We start from the raw sequence: 23751 nt of genomic DNA on the forward strand, positions 1-23751 counted from the left end.
TGTTATACATAATTTTTATATAAGCAGTTTTGAGAAATTTAAGCGTTTTAGTTTGAAAACAAGACTAAGAAAAAGCAATTTTGAGTCTGTGTTTTATGATTTAAAGTTTTACAGATTATTTCATAACCCTGAAGAGATCAGTTTTGTAGATCATTTTTACAGATTCTTTGAAATGTTTTTTTTACGGATTATTTTAAATGTTTTTTACAGATAAGTTTTACAGATTATTTTCTAACCCTGAGGAGATGATTTATATGGATCATTTTTTACAGATTATTTCAGATTTTTAGGCCCTAGGGTTGATGGTCTATACTGCTCAATGACTATACGACTCTGATTTGTAATATACCTTGCTGCTCATGGAAGAGTTCTTATATAGGGTCCCTTAATTAACAGTTGCAATGAAAAGATGGATTAGCGATTAACTTCAGATCAGTTAACACCAAGGATAAGTTCCGCTCTCAAAGTTGTTGATGTCTTGCCTGAGCTACGTAGACTTGTTCGTGGCCTTAACCATATACGAGGTTTCCGACGATCGTGACAATCCCTCTGCGTATTTCTAAGAGCATGTGAGGATTGTTCAAACACAGGGGGCCCACACAAGCGGCGTGTCTGTTCGTTTGTTCGAAATATAAAGAAATGTATGGGAGAATATTGAAGAGTCGTAATATCGTAAACTTATATAAAGGAATGTTTATGTTAAGGCTCAAAATAAATGTAAACCTACCTGACATTGGCATATAAGACACAGCCACATAATAAACATCTTACTAACCGAGCTAGGTCGGTCTGTATGGGAGAATCTTGACCTCGGTCGCTGGTACAGATCTCACTGCGTTCGGTCTGTACTGGCGACCTCGGTCAAGATTCTCCCATACAGACCTCCCGCTTGGTTAGTAAGAACTAAATACATTTCTTTATATTTCGAACAAACGACCAGACACGCCGCTTGTGTGGGCCCCATGTGGTTCAAAGTGCGGAAAAGAGAGCGGGAGGAGATAAATTTTGAGTCTTGTCGAAGACGAAGGTAAGATTTTTATATAAAGCATAGTTTGCAGACAACAGAAATCTTAATTCCTACCAAAACTGTGAACGAATTTCGCTACTCTGAATGTCCGTGATAATGTTCGTATTACACGGTGCTACCTGTGGCACAATCCACCTTTCTTGATTATCAAGTCTATTAATGGACACAAACAATTATCTTACCTCCCAAACAAAGACGGATCGCTTGAACCGTCAGCCTTTAACGGCCGCTATTGTGACCAAATTGCTTTTTATCAGTCTTTACTATTTAAGACGTTCATCTTTTTTATACTGTAAATGTGAGTACGTCTCGAAGTATAGCATAAACAGTCATTCACTGAAGTGGAGGTGTATAGTGCTGGATATTTACTGAGCCTTTGTACAAAAAAACTTGGAGAGAAGGGGTGGGGGAGGATCGGAGGATTTTGAGGGAAATCACACGGTTTTCCGGGGAAATTGAAGAGGGATAAGTTTTTGCTATGAAAGTATAAAAAGAGGACTCTAGAATATTGACTGCTATCGAGGGGGTACCCCTCATTACAACACTACAGAGTCTTTAGGCGGATTAAATAGACCTATTGTGATACAACCAAAATCCTCCGACCCTTCCTTCCCCCCCTTACACCAGGCGATAAAATAATTGCCGAGGCCTTCTGAGTCGTAATGAGGAATCGACTCGGCGCTCCGATGCTCTAACACTGAAGTGCAATGACTCTATGGTGAGCTCTTAGAAATCGTGGTGCAAAACCAGACTACTAGAAATTATGCCGTCCGTTTCACGATCATTTAACTACCAATTTCATTTTTGTCTTAGATACCATGAATGTCAATGGAACGGGCGTGGCGTTTTCGGGTGGTGGCATTCGGTCAGCAGCACTATGCTCTGGAGTCCTGCGTAGACTGCTCCAGGTTGGAGCAAAGGTGGACTACCTGAGCTGCGTGTCAGGGGGTGGCTACACAGGTACAGCCTTTCTGGATTGGAAATACAGAAACGAGAGAGAAGCAAGGGGCAGCGAAGAATGGCATCAAGAGTTCTTTGAGAACATGCGACAGAGAGCAGGTTATCTGTGTAACTGGGAGAAGCCCTGTCAAGGAATCGTTGATATGATTTTAATGTTATTCCTTGTACTTACTGTCACCTTCATTGAACCGAGTTTCATTTATGGAACATACGCATTTCCACTTGCCTTCACTATCGATTATTTCTTCGGAAAGTCACTTCGCCCCAAAGTGGATTGCGATCACGCTACGGCTCAAGAACTCCACAAGCAGTGTATTTCTCGTCAAGGAGCCGCTTCTCTTGTTAAGATTATCCTCTTTTTAGTTCTGTTCGTGCTTTCTTTCATTTTTTATATTCTGTCGCAAAAGCTGTCCGAAAAGAAATCGAAATATCTCAAAATTTTCTCAATATTTTTTTTTTATTGTTTTGTTTTACTTTCCTCCCATTTGCAATAAACAATTTCTATATTGAAATCCCTCTGTGGAGCCGGGCGATTGTTGTGGTGGTTGGTGTGGTCCTGTGGTTCGTCCTTCCTATGTTGAGGAAAAAACATTCTACGGCATTTTAATCTATCTCTATTCTTATATCATCTTCTGGAAAGTGTACGAAGCCAAGATCGTCGGTGTTATGTTTACTGATTGGCTGTTTAATAAGCTGCTCTTTGCCTCAGGGTGTGTCTTGTGGTTTGTACCTTATTTGAGACAGTCACGCGAGAGGCTCACCCATGTCTTTAACAGGTAAGGAAGCGGTCATTATTTATCACAAACGGGGTCAAAGGGAGGGATTTTGTTGTCATGGAGGATTTTGTTCATGTCACGATTAAGTTTAACTTATCTCTTTGTGACGCTTTCATTAAAGGGGAACTGAACCCTAAAATTAAATAATTTTTAAAATGTAGCTTATAGTTCAAATATCAATGTTTGAACGTTTTGTTTTAGTCTTTGGGCTCAACTCCGTCTCGAAAAAATGGTCTTAAGTGGTATTTTGGCCTCGCAGTGCGGGGTCTCAGAAAAGCAATGTCAGCGGTTATTTGAGCTCCTTCTTACGTCACTGGTGGGGAAGAAAGATAATAGCCCTGTACTCTGCCTGCAGAACTTTGGCATGGTTATATAGTTCTCTAAGTTGTGTGGCTTGTAATGGAGGCGTGAGATTAACTACGAAAATGAAAAAGTAACAGTTGTATCCTGCAAAATAAGATATTATCATTGAGCAAGCGTTGGATGCGCTGCGGTGTCATGAATTGATCAGTGAATATCTCTGTATTGTTTATTTAGTCGATCTTTCAACTTGCGTAAAAAGAATTATGTTGTCGTCCACGTTCTTTTTCTTTCCCTTAGTTATCACCTTTTGAACACATAATACTTTCATACATGGAAGATATTTGCAATCCTCGTCAGCTCAGCAGTGCTGGTTATTAAATGATCCCCTCCCCTTCCCCCTGCAAATTATGAGGTCCTCCCACTCACTTGACCACACGAACTGTACTAATTTGCAGATGGAAACTTCGTAATGCCTTTTACTCAAAGGAAAGTTCAAGACACAGGGGATGTCTGGAAAGACTTCAAGACACCTTTTGCCCGTCGTGGACATGTCTGCTAAAAAACCAAGGACCGAGGTCCAATCAGGTCGCAAACCAACAGATGGACAACCTTAACAACGATGAAGGGGGGATTAATAATGCACCCCCGAAGAAAAGATTGTTGAACCTTGCCGACCTCCGTGGCATGGAACCTGAGTTGATATCAAACGCTACCGTCCATGAATGGGCGAAAAATCCCAGCTCTGGCAGAGATTATGCTCTACTCACAATGTCACCTACAAAAATTGAGCGCCTAGATCGAGATCCATCGATTGTCAATGTCTTTGAAGGCAAGCTGGATCCTCGAGATGTGGCTTTAGATGACACCATGGCCACGTCTGCAGCAGCAATTTCAGGGTATTTTCATTCTGTGGAGGTAAAGCGTCTTTCAACGATTTTGGGATTTGAAATGGGGGCTTCGATGATCAGTGACATGAAGGCGATTAAAAGGGAGTCCTGTTGCAAGAAGGTGAGAATTTTTTCACGGAATACCCGACACTAGCAGGCTAAAAATATGGCAAATTTCAATGAGTGTCGAAAATAATCAAAGAATTTTTTTGGTTTTACTTTACTTCGATCTGTAACCGGTTCGGAAAACCCGTGCCATCCTCTCGACCAATCAGAGTCAAAATCTGAAACCAAACGCAACTTGGTCATTCGCGTTTTCCCTCGCTCCGATAATTTTTTCGTGCCTTTGATTGGCTATAGTGGCTACTCGTGTTTTCCCGCGCTTGGATAACTTTTTCTTGCCACTGATTGGCTGTCGTGGTTCCTCGTGTTTCCCCGCGCTTTGTTAATTTTTTCTTGCTGTGATTGGCTGCTGTGGTCCCTCGTGTCCTCCCGCTCTTTGATAGTTTTTTTTTTTCGGATTAGCTGCTGTGGTCACTCGCGTTTTCTCGCGCTTTAATAACTTTTTCTTTTCTCTGATTGGCTATTGTGGTCACTCGTATTATCCTGCACTTTGATAACTTTTTCATTCCTCTGATCAGCTGTTGTGGTCACTTGTGTTTTTTTATGGTTTGATAGTATTTTCTTTCCTGTGATTGGCTGTTGTGGTAACGCGTGTTTTCCCGCGCTTTGATAACTTTTTTCATTCCTCTGATTGGCTGTTGTGGTCACTCGTGTTTTCCCGCAATTTAATATTTTTTTCTTTCCTCTTATTAGGTGTTATGTGTCACTTGTGTTTTCCCGCAGTTTGATAATTTTTTCATTCTTCTAATCGGCTGTTACGATTTATGTTTAAGTCTTATTTCAGTGCGGCACTTAATCGAAAAGTGCTCAAACTTGAGAATGATTGTTGTTGCAATAAGATTGATATAGAGAGTCAGTCTCTAAGGTTGATTCTATCTTTGCTACACACACTGTACTCCAGATTATTGTTTTTCTGTTTTTTGTTGTTTGATTTGTTTTGTTTTTTCAATGGTGATTCATAAAACGCGAAGAAAGTTATTAGATTACTAAATTATGCAGGAGGAGCTGGGATGGCGCAGTGATGAGAGCACTCACCCCCCACCACTGTGGCCGGGTTCGACTCCCGGACCTGGCGTCACATGTGGGTTGCGTTTGTTGTTGGTTCTCATCCTTGCTCCAAGTGTTTTTCCCCGGGTCCTGCGGTTTTCCTCCCTCCATAAAAACCAATATTCTAAATTCCAATTAAATCTGGAGAAATTCAGCATAATTATTGGCATATTTTTATCTTTTTTAACAGCTTCTGCCGCTTGTTATTAACATTACTCGGGGGCTACCGTTGATTGTTATATCAGCGGTCTATTTTACTGCCGGCAGTGAATGGTTAATTAAAATCGGAGGAACTGTATTCTTTGTAATTCACCTGATTTTGGCCCTCATTGGAGCTTTCGCCGACACAGGGGCTGAGACACCAAACTGTTGGGAGAAGATAGCCAGGTCAGAATTAAATAAATTAGGGCACATATCACTGACTGAAAGTCTTTTAAAAGACTATAACCAGAAGAATAAGAGGAAAGTAAGCCTGTTCCAGGCAAAACAAGGTGCGACAATAGACACCGCGATGATAGCGAAGGAGGTCTCGGGCGGGTCGCGTAAACAACTCACGTTACCCAACCCAGACCTCTCTGGTTTTCCTTCTGCCAGAACAATCGAGCTGTTTACTATTTCGCTCCTAGTTACTAAATTGATCGCCAGGAATAGGATTGATGTAAGTATTCTGAGCAGTTGAAAGGGCTGAAATTAAAATTGAACAAAGTACACAGAGCGTCAGAAAACATGCGTCTACAAGTCGCATATTGCTCTAGCTTAACTTGTTACTTTCAGCAATGATGGTGTGAATCTTCCAGACCAAAAACTGATGGTGGTGGAGCAAACTTTTTGGTCCAGATTGCCTTGTTCTTACTGAATGTACAACTACAAATCCTAAAATTCTTGTCGAACCGAACCGTCGATCCCGTGCTAACTCCATTAAAACATTGTCTTCCATATCCCTTTGATCTTAAGATTTCAAAGGCAAATCTCAACAGTTGACCATGCCGACACAACGCAATTCTCGTGAATTTGGTGCCTGTACAATAAATTTAGTTGCTAGTTAATACTTTTCTTTAAGTCTCATTACTTTCTGCCTGAACGAGTCGTAAAATCGAAACATACAGTATGGCAAAGGTTTGCTAATGACGTCACACACGGTTTGAGAGAGACACCTTTTTACGCAGACCGTCCGTTTCCTGATCTATCGCGTGTTTTTTCCAAGGTGGTTCATCGTACACGTGTCGTTTGTGGGGTTTGTCAGAGAAGCCCTTTCCATTAAAAACGTCGGATCCATGCCCCCTCCTGTGATGCTAGTCAGCGATGGAGGCCACACGGAAAATACCGGGATTCTGCCATTATTAAAGAACAGACTCAAGAAAATTGTCGTAGTGAATGGTGGTTACACTTCTGATGAGGAGAGGTATGGAGATGATCTAATGGAAGCACTGATGCTTGCTCGTACCGAGTTAAACTGTTCGTTCATTAGTCGGGAAGGTCGTGACGTCATTTCAGACCTGCTCGAGACCTTCGTGAAACCAAATAAACCGAATGAAAAAAGGAAACCACGATATTATAGGTAGGTATTTTCTACTACACCAATCTGGTCCCTGCGATAATGAAGAATTTTCTTTCTGGGGAATGTGTCAATAGCCACCAGGAACGAAATAAAAACTGATATCCTAGAGGAGGATAATTTGTGAGGCTGTTCATAGAAATTTTTCATCATACTAAAATAATTCAAAATACGGTGAAATCCACGCATCTCGTCTCATCTCGTCCCCTACTCCATTTAGGGACCAATCAGTCGACATGAGCTTGAAATGATCAGTGTATATCAGTTTTAGACTGTTTCAAGCCTAAGTTTGAAATGTTAGGACTCCGCCGTTGTTCATGGCAGTTACCTAACGGCTCGTTTCTCATAGCTTAAAAAGTAATGAGCTAAATTTTTCATCGGTCATTAGCAATCTTTGTCAATTTTTTTCACCATGAGCCTGCTCTGTTCCTTCTTAGTTTGTTTTGACCTCATGTGCGTTTTTCTATATCACTCAGCTTAAATTTTTAAGCAGCAGCACGCAGCCGAAACGCCGTCAGCTACAGCATTCTTTTGATTGAGTGGAAGTAATATGAGCTCGGTTGAGCTGAATTGAATTGATTGAAAGCATTTATTCTGTTCTGCATAGATTTAAAGTTGAGTACTACCAAGATGAGGTTGGAAAAGTCGGCGAGGGTGAAATTTTGATGATAAGGCCAAGAGATCCGCGCAAAGGTGACCAAAGCGAAGTCAAAACCTGGGAAGAATTTGGTTTTAATCTGGAGCCGAATGATTGGGGAGAGAGTCCGTATTTGACTGGCGACGATGTCGATAAGTTGACATTCTGCTGCTGTAACTTCTGCAACAGGAAGTCCTGGCTAAGCTTTTTTTCCGAGTGGTTTTGTGACAAGTTCCCCAACATCTCCACTGCCAATCAATGTTTCACACCTTTGCAGTTCTCCGCCTATCACCGTGAAGGTTTCCGAGCAAGCGTTGAGGCACAAGCCGCTGAATTTCTCAGCGATGACCGAGATAGCCAAGAAGTATGAACAAGACAGGCGAGGCTGTGAGCATATTATTATAACGACATTGTTTTCAGATATCGGAACTTTCGACCCGTTTTCCACTGCACTAACCACTTGATCACTGCGTCTTCCAGGTCTCAGCCCAAGGACATTTTCAAGGGTCCTATTTTAGTCAAAATAAGAGTATTGTTCGCTATGACGAAGGGCTAACGCTCGAAATGTCGGCTTTTTAACTCTTTTCGGTGGCCAATTTACAATTTGAACTTAGTTGATATAACCAAATTAAGAATATTATACCTCACTATAGGAATCTGACATAGCTTGGCATAGCTTGACGTTTATGTCCGTTAATGAAGCTGTTAGAACAAGCTTCACTGTCCCCTATGAAAGAGTAATCTATACACGCTCTGGACGTTAGAGGATAGTGTTACCTCGATAAAATGAGAAAGCGAACTAAGTTTTCAGTGTTAGATTTAGCTTGCTTCCTCGGTGAAAATATACTAGAAAGCTTTTTTGTGTGACTCAAAATTTTTAGTTAATTAGGCCAGCGTGGTTTCCTTCGAGGAATTCTTTCATCTGATTGCTTACGCAAGGTTTCTTTGGAAAAAACTCATGATGCACCCGAATAAATGTACAACCAGCTATTTTGACGCAGTCAAATTTTAATAAATCAGTGGTTACAAAAAACTGTTCGTGGTTTATTGGCCAAAATACCACCAAAACCAAAAAGTGATTATACTAAAATGGCACATGAAATATTCTCAAATTGAAGACTGCCACTCGCACACGTGATTTTCGTCGCGTCTCGTGTCATCGATTGCCCCTAAAAATTTGAAAAGTTCTTATTTTTAAAGTTCTCTGCGGCATTTGGTGAACGACGCATTTGTGCAAAGTTCATCGTTTTTCCACAAATATGAGTATTTTTATTTCCATAGTTCGAGCTTTTAGCCTCGATTTTTATGTTTAAGGTCGCTCAAGATTTGTTTTCTTTGTTAAACCTAAAAGTCGTCTTAATTTAAATTAAGGTGGCTCGTACTAGTTTCATCGCGCGGGAAACAGATAACTCTTACGTCACACGCGAGAGAAAAGTGCGAAAAAAGCGCGAGATTAAAAGACGAAAATTTAAAACAAAGATGGCAGCGCGAGGTTTTTATTCTACTTTTGTGAGAAGTTCACCTAAGAGTGTGTATTTGATGTGTTGAGCGGCCACTGTGAATGCACGAAACTAAAATAAAGAAGACGATTTTCGGAGAAAGTAAAGGTTTCTCTACTTCACATCTAAAAGAAATATTCAATCGATATGAAATCCTGCGACGGCGAAAAAAGAAGAACTCAAGTGAAGGATAATCTACCTGAAGTGAAAGAAGACTTTGAAACTTAAAGGAAAATATTATGATATAGCCAGAAGTCGTCTGTAGGATTTTTAAGATTAACCCGGGAGGCTGTCTTTGACAGCTGTTTATAATTTAATGATTTTCATAGCAGTAAACGTTTGTAAACATTAGATCGTAGGCGCTCGCGCGAGCACACGTAATTGTCAGCGGTAGCTATAACAGATCATGAGCAAATGTTGATCTTAGAGAATCAAGATTTTTAAATGCGCGAGAACGCGCGTGGAAATTGCTAAACTCACGAAAGCTATTGCATGAAAACAAGTCCGGTGACCCCTTCTTTTTATTGTTTCAATATGATAATAACGTTGAAAGGAATCATCAGAAAAAGAACTAAAAAATTCTACGAAGGAAATTTGTGATGTGTGAAAATTGCCTTTTTCTAGATTGTCTGAAATTCCGCTCCGTAGAATTTTTTAAAAATCTTTGTGCATTTTTCCTCTTCAAGTGCCAAAAGCAATCACTGAAAAAAATCACGGGGTCACCGGGTTAGTTTTCGAATTATTTAAGCCACAAGCTTAAAAAATACGTCTGAATAAGCCTATGAAAGCGTTGCCATGGAAACTGCTATTGACGAAATGACACCTATTTTTGGATAACCAATGATTATATAATTCAACCCCGTAAAAGTGTTCAACTGGCCTTGGTCAGTCTTTCTGTTGTATTCTTTCAAAATTACAAACCATAAAAAAGATGAAAACCGGTACGAGCCACCTTAACGCGTCGACAGTCCATTACGTGGGTTCCAAAAATCGAGATATTTGAAATCTTCGGCTGCTGTATTTTCTTTTCCTCCTGTGGAGATCAGCAAGCCCATCAAAACAGTTGCAATAAAAAGATGGACTGACGATTGACTTCGGACCAGTTAACAAGGAGGATAAGTTCTGCTCTCAAGTTTGTTGTTCTGTCGTCCGAGCTACGTTTGTGACCTTGACCATGAAGCAGGTTCAAGATGACGTGACAATCACTCTGAGTATTTCTCAGACAAGAAATGTTCAAAGTGTGGAGAAAGAGTGCGGGAGAAGATAAATTTTGAGTCTGGTCGAAGTCCATAGTACGATTTTTATAGGTATAAAGCGGCATAGCTTGCAGACAACAGAAGTCTTAATTCCTACTGGAACCGTGAACGAATTTCATTCAGTTGAATATCCCTGATAATGTTAAAATTACATGTTGCCACCTGTGGCACAACTCTGCCTTTCCTAAATATCGAGTCTATTAATGCACACGAACAACTTTCGTATCTCCCAAACAAAGATCTATCGCCCGAACGGTCAGCCTTTGAATGCCGATATAACGATGAAATTGCTTTTTATCAGTCTTTACTATTTAAAATGTATATCTTTTTAACCCTGAAAACGTGTGCACTTCACGAAGTATAGCGCAAACAAAGGGTTAAGTCCTGGAGAAGCTACCTTGCTGTTATTTTTGTGTGATGGCTGCCAATATAAGTTGCAGTTTCTATTCCACAAAGCGAGATGAACGTAAAGTACCCTTTTTAGACATTTTACCTCGTCTGGGAAAATAGCAGTGCCGGATAATTTAAATGTAGATTTTCTAATCTTAGTAAATTTACACAGGAAGTTATAACTCAGCCAAATGGTTATATGAAGGATTATAATAACTACATTCACCCGATGCAAAAGTAAAATGAGAATTTAAGAGCGAGTTTTGTAAATTTTGGCAAATTTTGAATCTGTTCTGAAGACCGGGCCAAACTGATCGACATTTGGGTCCAACAACTCTCTGAGTACTGACGTCAGTTTACGCAGAAAGCTCTAAGGAAGTCTTTTCCATCATTTTATGAATTTCTACGTGAACGTCGCCGAACTCTTCTAAGGGGTTTTAACAGCTGAATATACCCTAAGTAAGTTTCAGCATGTACTTAATCTACTCTTGAGACTGGGCCAAAACGATCGAGGTTTCGCTATTTTCAGGCATGTGTATTTTGGAAGTGCGGTCCAGTTGTAATTGTTTAGAAACCTCCTGAATAGATAATTTAACCGCTATGAATGGTCTGTGTCTTGTCCTTAAATTACGTATTGGACACGTTCGAGCGAGTTCAATTCCCGGAAGCAACCCTCTTTAGCGATCGCGGTCGACTCCACAAGCGTATGCCAGGCTTGTGCCAAAAAATTAGTTTTATCTTGCAGCCATTTGGAGCAAGTTTGGAACGTAATTACGATTAAAAGTAGAGATTCATTGAGAAAAAAAAGCTAGTCGATATTCTTACACAACTGCATTCGAATCACTCAGGCCATCGAAGGATTCGTGGCTGCGGCCTTAACGGCCTTCAATTAAGTTAAAGTGACGTCATCGTTATCTTCCCTTCGTTTAAATTGCTCATTTCCTGATAACAACTATAAAACATTGAAAAAATTTCCAATCAAAGACAAAAGAAATAGTCCGCTACTATGGAAGTAAAGTAAATCAAAGAGAAGTGTTGCAAGTTATAATAAGATTAGGAGTCGAAGTCATCTTTTTTTTTTACACCGATAGGTACGAACAGCCTTCACCAATACTTCTATTCGTTACATTTATTTTTACAGCTGATGATTATTTTTCTTAAACGTGCAGACAAGTAGGTTATTTCTTCCTTATCCTTTTGTCTTCATAAACGGTAATGTTACTTTGCTTTGGGCATGATTAGATTTCATTATTTTTCACTCTCTCGCGTCAAGATTTGGTTGCTTTTGCTTACTTTTTTTGCCCAGTTTAAATTTTAGTTCAATAACACCACAGCCACGGACATCAACTAATCAATGATATTGTGTTAAATTTGACGAATGGATCTAGGATGTAAATAATCAATACTTTTATGTTTCGAATCTGGAATTTTTCCTCTTAGTTGTTAAAAGCCTCAAATTATTCCATCTTCTCAGTTTGCAATCAACATCAGTTCTTGTTCGGGTAACTGATCAGTAGTATCTAAGCTACAAAAGCAAAGTTTTTCGAATAACGGATGTTGGATTCAAGTTGACGGATGGATCTAGGATATAAACGTTGAGTGCTTTTAATGTTTAAAAGCTGAAATTTCTCGTCTTAGTGCTGAGCGTGAGATCATTTTGGAAAATTACAATCAATATTTCGTATTCAGCAACCTACCAGTAATTTTAACTGTAAACATTTCACTCAAGGGCATGTCAGATAGAAGCTTTTTTCTTCAATAGTCCGAGCCTTCTTACAGTATGCGCTAAAAACGAAACATGAAAAGCAGTATTTGCTCATTTTAAAAAATCCTACAGTGCAGTCCGACTAATCGAGTGCTATTTAATCATTAACGGAGCAGTTTGTCAATGTAAAAGAGTGGGATAAGGTCACTATCTACATCTTTAAATGCGTGACTTTGAATTTTGCGTGACATTTCAGTTACTGTTGGCCTTTGTACCTTTTGATTTACGGATAGTCTTTCTCTCCCGCTGATTTTTAGTTGTTACATCGTACGCCCTTTCATTGTTCACTGTTCACGTCCCGCGTTCATCCCGAGTTAACTCCTTAAGTTTTGGTTCCAAGCTACCGGCGTATTGGGACCGAGATTTTACGAGATTGATTAAAGCTAAGTCTCCGTAACGTATCTCCTGGTTTGGTTCGTACTTTCTCCGGTCGCGATTTTCTCGGCGCTTCATTCGGCCTTGATGTTCCCTTGCCGTCTCATACATCCGAGTCACTTGATCATGTATGATAGACAAATCGATAGTGGATTAGCATGGTCTGTACTCTTATCGACAACCGGATATTCGTCGTAACAGTGGTAAGTACTTGTTGTGGACTCACGAGGCGCAGCACATTACTGCCAACTGTGGTATAAAACGCATTACTTTTGACGTAAACATAACAAAACATTAAATTCAACAGGAAAAAATGAAGTCAGTTTTTGTAATGTCAACTGAAAAATATATCAATTGAATGAGACATATATCGACCTTGCTTTGTTAACCTTTTATTAACCTAACAGCTCAAAGAGTCCATGGCTGAAGAGACTGGCCTTGCTTTCTCTGGAGGTGATATCCGGACTGCGGCGCTATGTTCTAGAGTTCTGCGCAGGCTCTTACAGCGAAAGGCCAAGATCGATTATTTAAGCTGTGTGTCAGGGGGAGGTTACACAGGCACGGCCTACCTGGGCTAGAAATACAGACATGGAGAGAAAGACGATGCAAAATGGCATCAGGAGTTCTTCGATCGCATGAGAGAGAGAGCTGGATTGATGTGCAACTAGCAGAAACCTTTACAAGGAATCCAACAAACCACCATAATACTTACCTTGTTATTATTCACTGCAGTGATAATGCCCACAATCATCTGGGGATCCTACATTTTTCCGCTGGCTTACGTGATCGATTGACTTATGGAGAATTGTTACGGGCTGAGGATAAATGTTCAAATGGTTTAGACTTATCAAACATCAATGGCCAGACGAGTAGTCATGGTAACTCCACCAGCCTGCTTACGCAGTGCAAACTCCAAATTGGTCCAGCTGCACATCGGCGCATCACTTTGTTTTGCACCTTTTTGGTCTTGTTTGTTCTTTTCTACCTCTTCTCAAAGAAAACTGAAAGGTTTCGCTCCATATTGCATTTCATGTCAGTGTTTTGTGGTCTGGGGTTTGCTTTCACTTTCAATCCGTACTTCATTTTCTCCTGCCTTGATGGGCTTATCTTTCGGTTGAAGTTTCTTATCTTTGCCTTCAGGGTTTGGATATGGATCTTTTTTCCCGCTCTCAGACATAAATCTTCGTTTTTCGTGATAGTCTATTTGTACTCGTATGTAATATATTGGAGGGCATATAAGGTATCCCTTCTCAGGCTCAGTACTCCGATTATTTGTTCTATCGACTTCTTTTTGCTTCTGGAATCGTTCTCTTGATCGTGCCAGTGCTGTAAGCTCTTCAACAACGACTTATTTACGCGTTTAATAGGCAAGTCTGACACATAAATTCAAACTGAGAGGTAATACGACTGAGAAAATTGTCAATTTCGGATTGTGGTTTGAGCCAAAGGCTTAGGAAAAGTAAACAACGAAATGTTTTGGACTGTAATCCTTTGAAAAGTTTTTCTCCTTTTGAAAGGACGATGGCAAACAACGATTTTCGCATAAATGGGAAATATCAACACAACTATAAAAAGTTCTTTGCTCATTGCTGGCCAGATCTATGAATCTAAATTGTTAATTTTTGTCCAAAGAGTAAAAGGAGAAAAGTTCTTAGAGCAGAGATGCTGTAAAAACCTTTAGGTAGCCCATATGTTACCTCATATGGAAGAATCGTATAATTGTTAAGGGGGAAGGCAGAAAATCCCTTACCCCTTTGTAATTATTTTTCTGCATATTCTTGACCGAGAGAGTTATGTGTACAACTTATCTCTCAGATGGAGGCTCCAGAAGGCTTTTTACACCGAAGCCAGTGTTGCTTTAACCGGATGTCTCGGCATCGGGATTGAGGACATCTTTCTTGTGACGTGCAGTTCGGACACAAAGCACGAACTACTTAAGATGATGAACCTGGATCCCTGAGTCTGGGGTACCTACAAGGATTGAAGCCTGAATACCTGTCAAACATCGTGGTCAATGAATGGAAAACAAAAAAAGTCAGATAAGGACGCTTACGAGCTACTGATCATGTCACCCACAGGAATAGAGCGCCTGGATCAAGGCAAGCAACAATTTGGGGACAAACTTAGTCCTTTTGATGTTCACCTTTCAGCTGCCATGGCAACCTCTGCTGCTGCCGTTGCTAGAAACATGGGATCATACGATAAGTCTACGGTAGGTTTCAAACAGCTGCAAACCGTGCTCGGACTGGGGATGGATTCTTCTTTGATGTCTGATATCTAATCTTTGTAAAAGGAGTCTTTCTTTTTTAAGGTAATGAAAAGATAACAACATTTAGCAGTTTCATTATTTACAGTCTCTTTTGCACTGCATGAAAGGAAAAAGATCTCGAAATTTTCTAACCACCCATTATTGTAGGAAGTTCTCACAAATTCATTGTGGAAGGATGAGAGACATTTTGGATAGAGATACCTAATTTTGGGCCATAATATGCCCAAGCCACTGAAGTCAGTTCAGAACTAAAAGTATGATGAGTAGCCTTCGAAAACCTATAATGTCAAAGAAATATTAAAACGAGCCAAGAAACGTTCTTAGAAAAAAATGATCTACTAAAACGAGCTAAGAAACGTTCTTCGAAAAAAATGATCTGTTTAAAAGAAGAAGAATTTTCCGCAGCTCACTTGCTCTGTTGCTGTACAGCTATAAATATTCCAAGTGGGTTCTTTTCTTTTTTGCGAGTAAAGTCTTCAAAGTTTATTCGATTCTTAGTCTCATAAATCCCATCCTACAGCGTAGAATTTGGAGTGCAGAACGTGATAAAAGCTTTGACAATGTAAGGGTTTCTTAGATGTTCATTAAGATGTAAGGAATCCTTGTCTGATTATTCCCTTCCTTTTTTCAAAACAGATACTTCCCTTTATCGTGGAGGGAATTCGTGTCCTTCCATTGGTAACCTTTCCAGTTGTGTATTGTGTCGGAGGAAACGAGAAGTGGGTCGAAATCGGTGTTGCACGACACCGCGGATACGTTTTCGTGACGTCACAGTAACTGGTCAGTGGTCATTAACTTTAGGCTGCCAAGCGCTTCCATATGTTTGTAAACTGAGTTCGATGAAGACATCGGCCTTTTGCGAGGTTTTAAGTTGGAAAATATGCATGATACTTCTCCTTGTTTGTTATATTTGATCCTTTGAATGGGTTTTTAATACTAAAACCACGTCTTAACAAATAGCGGTATAGGGGAGTCATTTTGTTTGGAGTTGTGTGCGTCTGCTGACTTAGGCTGGCCGTCCAGTTACGAAGCGCGATCTTGGTTCTTCAGTCGCCCTCGCCTTCAGAATTGTCAAAAACAGCGATAGGTATCCAGAAAAAGCAGGAGATTAGTTCTGTAAGATACTTTTCCAGCGAGTCTGAAGAGTGGTCGGATTTTTAAGTGTTATAAGCATGAAGCGATACAGGTAATTATTGTGTTGTGAAAATATTCATACACTCACTTTTAGCCGTCGTGCGGTGCCTTTTCATTCTGGTAATTATTCGCTTGGATGAGAATTTTACCTTTATAGACTGATTTTTCGCCATTCCACCCTTCTGATTTTCTGTGCCTTTAAGAACGGGTGTCCGTAATCAAAATATGAAAACATTTGTTCATTTCGAGAACAGGCGCACCAAACATACTAAAGACAGGTAATAGAGATCTACTATCAACTGCTGTCAATAAAGGCTTAATTCAAGATAAATTATAAATGAACCGATCATGTTGTACGGTCTCAAATATTGCATATTTTCAGCGCCCTCAATCAATCGCCTATATAATAATCTTTGTCGAGCCTTAGCGCAGCAAACAATTCACAATTTCTTCGATTTCCACTTCCTTTGTAAACATATCACTAAACAAGCGTTATTCTGTTGCAACAACAGCCACTTTAATTTCCCAAACAGCTCTAATTGTTTTACACGAAAGCATTTTCAATGAAACCCACTTATTATTATTATTATTATTATTATTATTATTATTATATTTTTATAGCTCAGTCATTTGAAACTTTTACAGGCACGTGTATGTTTACCTGAAGTATATTCCACTATCTTGCATGTGCATTGCATTAATTTACGCAAATAATCAACTACTCTTCTTCCATTCATTTTTTTTAAGATTAGCTTTGCTTTGCTTTACATACACATCACATGCTCTGCCACTGTAAGGATAATTATGATCCCCATCAGTAATATTACATCATATCCCTACAGAACATTGTTATGAAACATTCCTATTTGACTTGTAGCCATTTTCTTTCCAGGTGGCAAAATATATTATGTATATTGCCGAAATAAGTTAAGAATTTCTTATTGACTACAACTAGTGTAGCCATACCAGAGCTCCCTCCCCAGTAACAAGTTGGGAAAAGGACATTTGTATGGTGCTATCATTGTTTACGTTTGGGAATATCCCATCCCTGGTTTTTATTTGACTGGATGGGCACAGCAGTACACAGGCTAATTAAAAGCTTTGGTTACTCCTCATGATTTAGTGTTAACTGGGAATTGACAGCTGACTTAATCTAATCAATTTTCTCCTGAACATTTTTAACAAACAACTGACTTCAGAAATACTTCTGATAATTTCCCTCTGACATTTCTAATTTGGAAGATTAATCATCATGATGATTAAGTTCTTTCCACCTCCATAAACACCCAACATAAGTTCTTCGTTTATAATTCAGGCAGCTTATGAATATAAGAAATCAAGTTTAGAAGATAGTTGATTCATTCAAGGGTGTTGCAATATGAGAAAAGACAATACAGTGCTTTATTCACATAAATCAATTAAATTATATTATTATAATTATTTTACCTTACAGTACTTTTGTTTTTTAAACATTTGTTTTTTAAAATTTTTGTTTTCTAGTAGTACCAAGATGGTTATGTTACTTTGTGAATCAGGGAGCTATATGAACCAGAAGTATTCTGTTAGCATACTACATTTTATGTTGCAGATGGCAGTAAGTTAGTAAAGAAAGAAAAGAAAAAGCAAAAAGAAAGAAATAAAATAAAATGATTAGTGGGGGAAGAGCAGCATAAAAAAAAGACACACTACAAATTATTCATGATTGTGATGGGAAACAAATACTTGTTGGGAAAGTAAAATTATTGCTCAGAAAAAAAATGACAGCTTAGAGAAAGAAATTACAAGCTAAGGTGGAAAGTGAGAACTTAATTTATTACCATTACAATGGACATTTTGTACTTAAACATACTCGGTTTATTCTTCCTCTAGTTGAGCCAATTTTTGTATTTTTGGGGGCTTCAGCCCTCAACATGTTACAGTCATAGGTTTTTGGCCAACTATGATACATACGATAACGAGTGGGGATAGGGTGTCCGTGCTACACGGGCATGTTTTGTCTTCTCGGCGAATCTGACCGGAATGCCGTTAGCAGGCCGATTTATACGGTTCAAGCCACCTGCTTTACAAACCTAATGGTGCAGCGTCCTCGGATCACCGCTTCAGCCATTCAAAAACCGCCTCATTTTTAGCCTTAGTGCCTATGCTCTTCTATAAACAAAACTTAGTTGCCACGGAGCCGCCAGCGAAAAACAACAATTTCATATCGTGTGCAACTTCAGTTCGGCTTTGGCAAATTATATAATTGAGCTTGAGAACTATCCAAAAGGTGAACGGAGTCTCAAATCTAAGTTTACAATATTCTTTCTAAGTTTTGCCTTTTTACGCTGTCGGTTTGACTCACGGCGAATACATTGTAAAAGTTAACGGCATTTTATTGTTTCGTTGAGGTGTCCGCTGACAAATAAAATACTGTATCGTACCTTAAAAAACGTATTTCCGCGGTGTCGTGTTGCACTCTTTTGGGCTTTGCTTTTGGTGCTAATTGTTATATCCATCCAGAGGATTGGAAATGAAAAGCCCAGATGTCTTGAGAAAGTAACAAGGTGAGAGCAATAAAGTTCGTCTTAATTATGGTTAGTTTAATCCACAATAGGATCACTTGGTTTCATCGTAGTTTTCAATTGATTTCTTCTCTTTTATTTTCCAGATGGCTCATTGTCCACGTGGGTTTTGTTCGCTTCTTAAGACAAATGTTTTTTGTCACGAATCTTGGTCCTTCTCCGCCTGCTATTCTGCGACTCAGTGATGGCCGCCATATTGAAAATCTCGCCATACTTCCGCTATTGAAGAAACGCTTAAAGAAAATCGTTGTGGTAGACGGAGGCCACAAAGAATCTGACAAGGAATGGGGAGACTCTGTTAACAGCTCTGTCTTTAGCACACCTAAAACTTAAATGCTCCTTCCTTGGTTTGGATGGACATGACGTCATAGAAGATATGAAGGATAAGCTCGTCAACAAGCCACCGGGTCACCAGCCTAGAAGTTACAGGTTAGCAACTAATTCAACGATATCACGCCATTTTGATAACAACTGATCTTTTTTCAATAAAAGTCAAAGTCATTACATCTTGCAATCTTGAGCAAATTTGACTATTATTAAATTAATTCAAAGATCTAGTCCATTGCATTAATGTTTTTGGAAAAAAAAATTTATTGTAATTTTAGAAAATAATTACATTTAGATTTATTCGCATATTGAAGTCATACAATAATGTTGACAATCACGTAATCCTAATGCATCAGTAAAACTTTATCAATTTGACAATAATTATTTCGCTGTTACAGGTTTAAGGTCCATTACTACGAAAACGGAACAGTTCTTGAAGAGGCAAGAAAAGTCGGTGAAGGAGAAATTCTGTTAGTCTCTCCAAGACATCCTGATAAGGAATCAAAAGACAAGAATGCGTGACATGGAAAGAAACACTGCGTGACGTTGACTTAGAAGCAGGTGAGTGGGGACTGGGTCCACAACTGGATGGAAAGGAAGTGGACAAATTGACTTTTTCCTGCTGTGAATGTTGCCATGGCGACTCTCTTCAATGGGTTTCAAGGATAATGTGCGGAACATTCCCTCAACACACCACGGTTATCCAGTTTTTCACACCGCGCATGTTTGCTGCATACCATTCAGAAGGGTACAACGCATGCGTTGAAGCTGAGGCCGCTGAGTTCTTAGGTACTGCTCCGGATGAAGAAATTGTATATCTAAGTGAGGTTTGATATGTGATCGACGAACTATAAATTTAGACAGGAGGAATGTAACTGAATTTGTCGGGAGACGGAAGGATTTTAAAGGGAGCATTGAATTACCTTTTAACTAGGTATTTTAGAAAGGGCACAAGAGTTATTTTTCCGTATACCAAGCTCAGATGATGACTAAAACGATGATTTCTTAACTTCTAATATGAATAATTTATCTACTTATTTCTAAAACTTTGAATTAATCAATCTACGCTCAAGGGAGCATTGTTAACAAAACACAAATATGTTTATTAAATTTTATCTAGTTGATATTAATTATAACACCATAACTGATCAAGTTTCAAACCATTTATAAATGAATAAAGGCTTATAGTTTCTAAAGAAACTGTTAGGGGCTGCGTCGGTGGGGGTAACGAAATAATTTGGATATATCAACAAAGTTGAAATGGTAAATTGGCCACCGTAACGATTACAAAGGCTGACTTGTCGAGCGTTAGCCCTTCGTCGGACCATTTCAACTTTGTTGATATATCCATTCATAAATGGTTGCCAATCTGAATTTGCAGTTTTTTAAATTTCCTGCTGGATTTATAATTTATTCCAAGGTCTTTTAAACTTTTAAAATTATGAGTATTTATAGAATTTAAGGCCCTATTTGCACCCAGTAAATATATATATGTAATAAAAACTGGATTGTTGGATACAGTCGAGAAGATCTATCTAATATCTTGGGGGCGTTTTTTTAAATAAAAAAAATATTCCACTCGCGCTTGTTGGATGTGAGATGATTATAGCCAACTCGGCGCTACGCGTCTCGTTGGCTATCTATCATCTCATATCCACCGCGCGTTCGTGGAATAATTGTTAAATATACCACTTCTTTATATATGCATACATACTATTCAGACTTATTGGAGATCTTCGTACTTATGAAGCCACAAAATCTAAATTAGAGAGTATGCGTTTTCTCTATTTTCTGAAACATAATTTTTTTTGTATTTGTAATGGTGTAAATTGTCTTCATGGGATATGTGTCATCACCGCTCCCTCCCCCCCGTAAAAATTCAAAATACGGTGAAATCCCCGTATCTGGACCCTTCTCCTGTCCTACTCTCTCTAGTGAGCAGCGAGTCCACGTGGATTCAAGATAATCAGAGTTTATCAATGGTATGCACTGTTTCAAGTCCAGTGTATGGGAAGATAATTTGAGATGCCAGGACTCCGCTGTTGTTTATGACAGTTACTCAACGGCATGTTCCTGATAGATTGAAATGAATTCGTGATTCAGTAATATTTTCCATCTTTCTCCATCAATTGCCAGCTTCGCTCCATCTTGAGTTTGTTGTGATCTCTTACGTATGATTCCCTTGTTATCATTTATTCTCTTTTTCGTTTCCCCCTTTTTTTATTGTGACGAATATGTGGATATCTAGATATTCACGAATTCCGAAAATTTTTTAAAACGGTAGTCTCACCTAGTCTCAATCTTTTTTCAGGAGATGCTTTACTTACAAGATGAAACGAAGCATTAGGACAAATTCTTTCTTCGCCAAGTTTTCGAAGCAATCTCTAGGGCAGCTCATTATGCTGATATACTTCTGGTCGGTGGACCTAAGCCGTAAGAAGACGACGCGGATGTTGGCCATCTCCAACAACCTGGTTTGCAAAGTATTTCGTGCATTGGAGGATATTTTTTTCCGTGAAATTAGCGACAAATCCATTCCAGAGATTTTTCTACTAAAAACAACATGAACTATTGAAAAGTAGTATTGCTTCAATCAACTGATTTCTGAAAACTTCCCTTGGGTGAACATTTTGCAACAAAATTTGACTCGATATCAATAATAGATAAAAAATTCCCTTCTCCTTGCAGTTAAAGGCAAGCACATTACCTACTCATAGTTCATGAAAGCCTTGAAAGTCTTTGAAGATGCTTGAATTCAAAAATAAAAAATTCAAGGTCTTGAAAGTACTTGAATTGAGGACTAGAGCTTGATTTTTGCAATGCTTCTTCTTTAGCAATTTTCAGGTCGAATTGAAAGCTGAGAAATAGTATTAAATAATTTTAAAATTGCTTATGCAAACCTTTCCAAAAGAGTTCCTTCAATTTATCTAAAACTTGGCCAAAGTCATTAAAAAGCCCTTCAATTTCAACCTTTGGCATCTGTAGGAACCTACTCCTATATAGTAATATATTATTTTGATTATTGTCTAGTACCATATCAACATACATTACACTCTAGCAGTAAAAAATAAAAACAAGTAGACTTATTCATGACCGGAAATGACAAAATTGCGTGACGACAGTAACAATGGCAATAGGGCAGTCCCCTAACTAACTCCAGATGTGCGATATAGAAAGCCGGAGTTCAAGCAGCTATGCGTCTACTTAAAGGGAAAAAAAGTCAAAACAGCAAAATATATATATCTTATTAGACGTTTTGTTGTGTACTATCGCTGAGTATTTTTACGAGTTGTGCCGTATTTTGACTCGCCCTACGGGCTCGTCAAAATCTTATCCAACACGCCAAACTGTTATCTCAGTGCGGGCGAATTTCGTGGGTATTTATTTACGGGGAGTGCGTGACAGAAGAATGCGAAGCGGAAAGGAATTGGCGCGTTGTTGTGTTGCTGTTTCTATTTACTTCATTAAATGAAGAAATTTTCTGGTCGTCAAGCTGTTTTTCTTCGTTCGATTCATCTAATGAACTTGAATCTATATTTGCCAGCCATTCTGACTCTTGGTCGTCGGAAATATGATTCAAATTGTCCGCCACATTTTTTTTTTTTTCGTAACTTAGCTTGCGCGATGCGAGAAAACCTGTTTAAAAGGTACTCTACAATAGACGAGTACAAATAACTCGTGATATTTGTATTCGTCTATGGCGTTATTTGGACGTTTCTACAAACGAGTCTCATTTCTATAAACGAGTCTCGTTTCTGTTCACAAACAAAGGAGTCTCGCTTCAATATCGTTTATCGAGTGACTTATAAATCGTGACGATTTAAAATCGAGTGGTTTCCCAGAAAACGTGAGTGATCCCATTATCTTGAAGTGTCATATGACGTGACTTTACACACACTTAGTTCAGTTCATTCCAAAATTTACACAGGAAACTCTAAGGATGTATTATGTATCATTCTCTGAATTCCACGTAAACTTCGCTGAATCGTTCTGATGGATTTTAACAGTGTAATGTACGCAATGTAAATGTAAAATGAGAATTTAAGTGCAAATATTGTACATTTAGTAAATTTGAATCTGTTCTCAAGACTGCACCAAACTGATCGATGTTTGGGACACATACCTCTCTTAGTATTACGTAGGTTTACATGGGACGCAAAGCTCTAAAAAGGTCTTTCACTTTGTTCTCTGAACTTTCACGTAAAATTTAGCCGAATGCTTCGAGTGGATTTTAACAGCTAAACTTCCCCAGTAAAAAGTTAAAAACCTGTACATTTATTCAATTCCATACCGTTCTCCATTTCGCTTTTAAAGTGATTTTATGATATCGCCTTAGAGTTTCGCTTCTAAGATGTAATTTACTGCGCATTCTAAATTGCGGTTCAGTTGTGATGTTTTTGAAACCGCATACATAAGTAGCATCTCATCAATAGCGCTTTATGCTAATGACGTCATGAAATTTTAGACCCCTGCGTGACTCAGACAAACAAACTCCACTTCTTTGAGAGCCACAAAGGAAATGGCGAGTAGTTCGCATATTCCCTTACAGTTCTGACCGAAGAGGACAGCGTTCCTGGCTCCAAATTTGATAGAGAACCGGAATAATACACTGTAGACCAGCTAAAACTGTGGTTAAAATGTAGGGGCTGAAAATTAAGCGGTAAACGAAAAGATCTTATACAGACTGTGTGAGATGCGGGAATTATCACACCCTTGATCCGGCAATCGATCATGGAAAATGGTTTGCTGCCAAAGTTTTTCTAGAAAATTCTGATGTAAACAATGTAAAAAGGGGGTTGACAGGCCTACACGACTCCCCAACGCGTGTTTAGAATAGCCTATTCAAAGTTTGGCCCTCAC

At 38.9% G+C, this 23751-nt stretch overlaps 1 protein-coding gene and 2 pseudogenes across 4 annotated transcripts in view; 2 read left to right on the plus strand and 1 right to left on the minus strand.

The window, feature by feature from the left end:
* The window catches only part of LOC148723231 (uncharacterized), an 87930-nt pseudogene that overhangs the window by 25183 nt on the left and 38996 nt on the right, over nucleotides 1-23751 (minus strand). The window lies entirely within an intron of this gene.
* On the plus strand, nucleotides 2304-9180 carry LOC111337653 (uncharacterized). Of its 2 annotated transcripts, none has more exons than XM_022943998.2 (5): nucleotides 2304-2763; nucleotides 3522-4074; nucleotides 5314-5510; nucleotides 6328-6681; nucleotides 7286-9180. In XM_022943998.2, the coding sequence occupies exons 1-5, from the start codon at nucleotides 2654-2656 to the stop codon at nucleotides 7683-7685; spliced, it is 1614 nt and encodes a 537-aa protein (XP_022799733.2). In that variant the 5' UTR covers nucleotides 2304-2653; the 3' UTR covers nucleotides 7686-9180. The 2 variants fall into 2 exon arrangements, with proteins under 2 accessions (XP_022799733.2, XP_088590055.1); XM_088733929.1 differs by having other exon boundaries at nucleotides 2720-2763; nucleotides 3553-4074.
* LOC111337637 (uncharacterized) lies at nucleotides 13020-20349 on the plus strand (annotated as a pseudogene). Its single transcript, XR_015991735.1, has 6 exons — nucleotides 13020-13967; nucleotides 14416-14911; nucleotides 15506-15602; nucleotides 18450-18546; nucleotides 18651-18993; nucleotides 19290-20349. The product of XR_015991735.1 is annotated as an uncharacterized LOC111337637 (transcript).

The sequence above is a fragment of the Stylophora pistillata genome, chromosome 9 (assembly GCF_964205215.1).
Source record: "Stylophora pistillata chromosome 9, jaStyPist1.2, whole genome shotgun sequence".
NCBI classification, from domain to species: Eukaryota; Metazoa; Cnidaria; class Anthozoa; order Scleractinia; family Pocilloporidae; genus Stylophora; species Stylophora pistillata.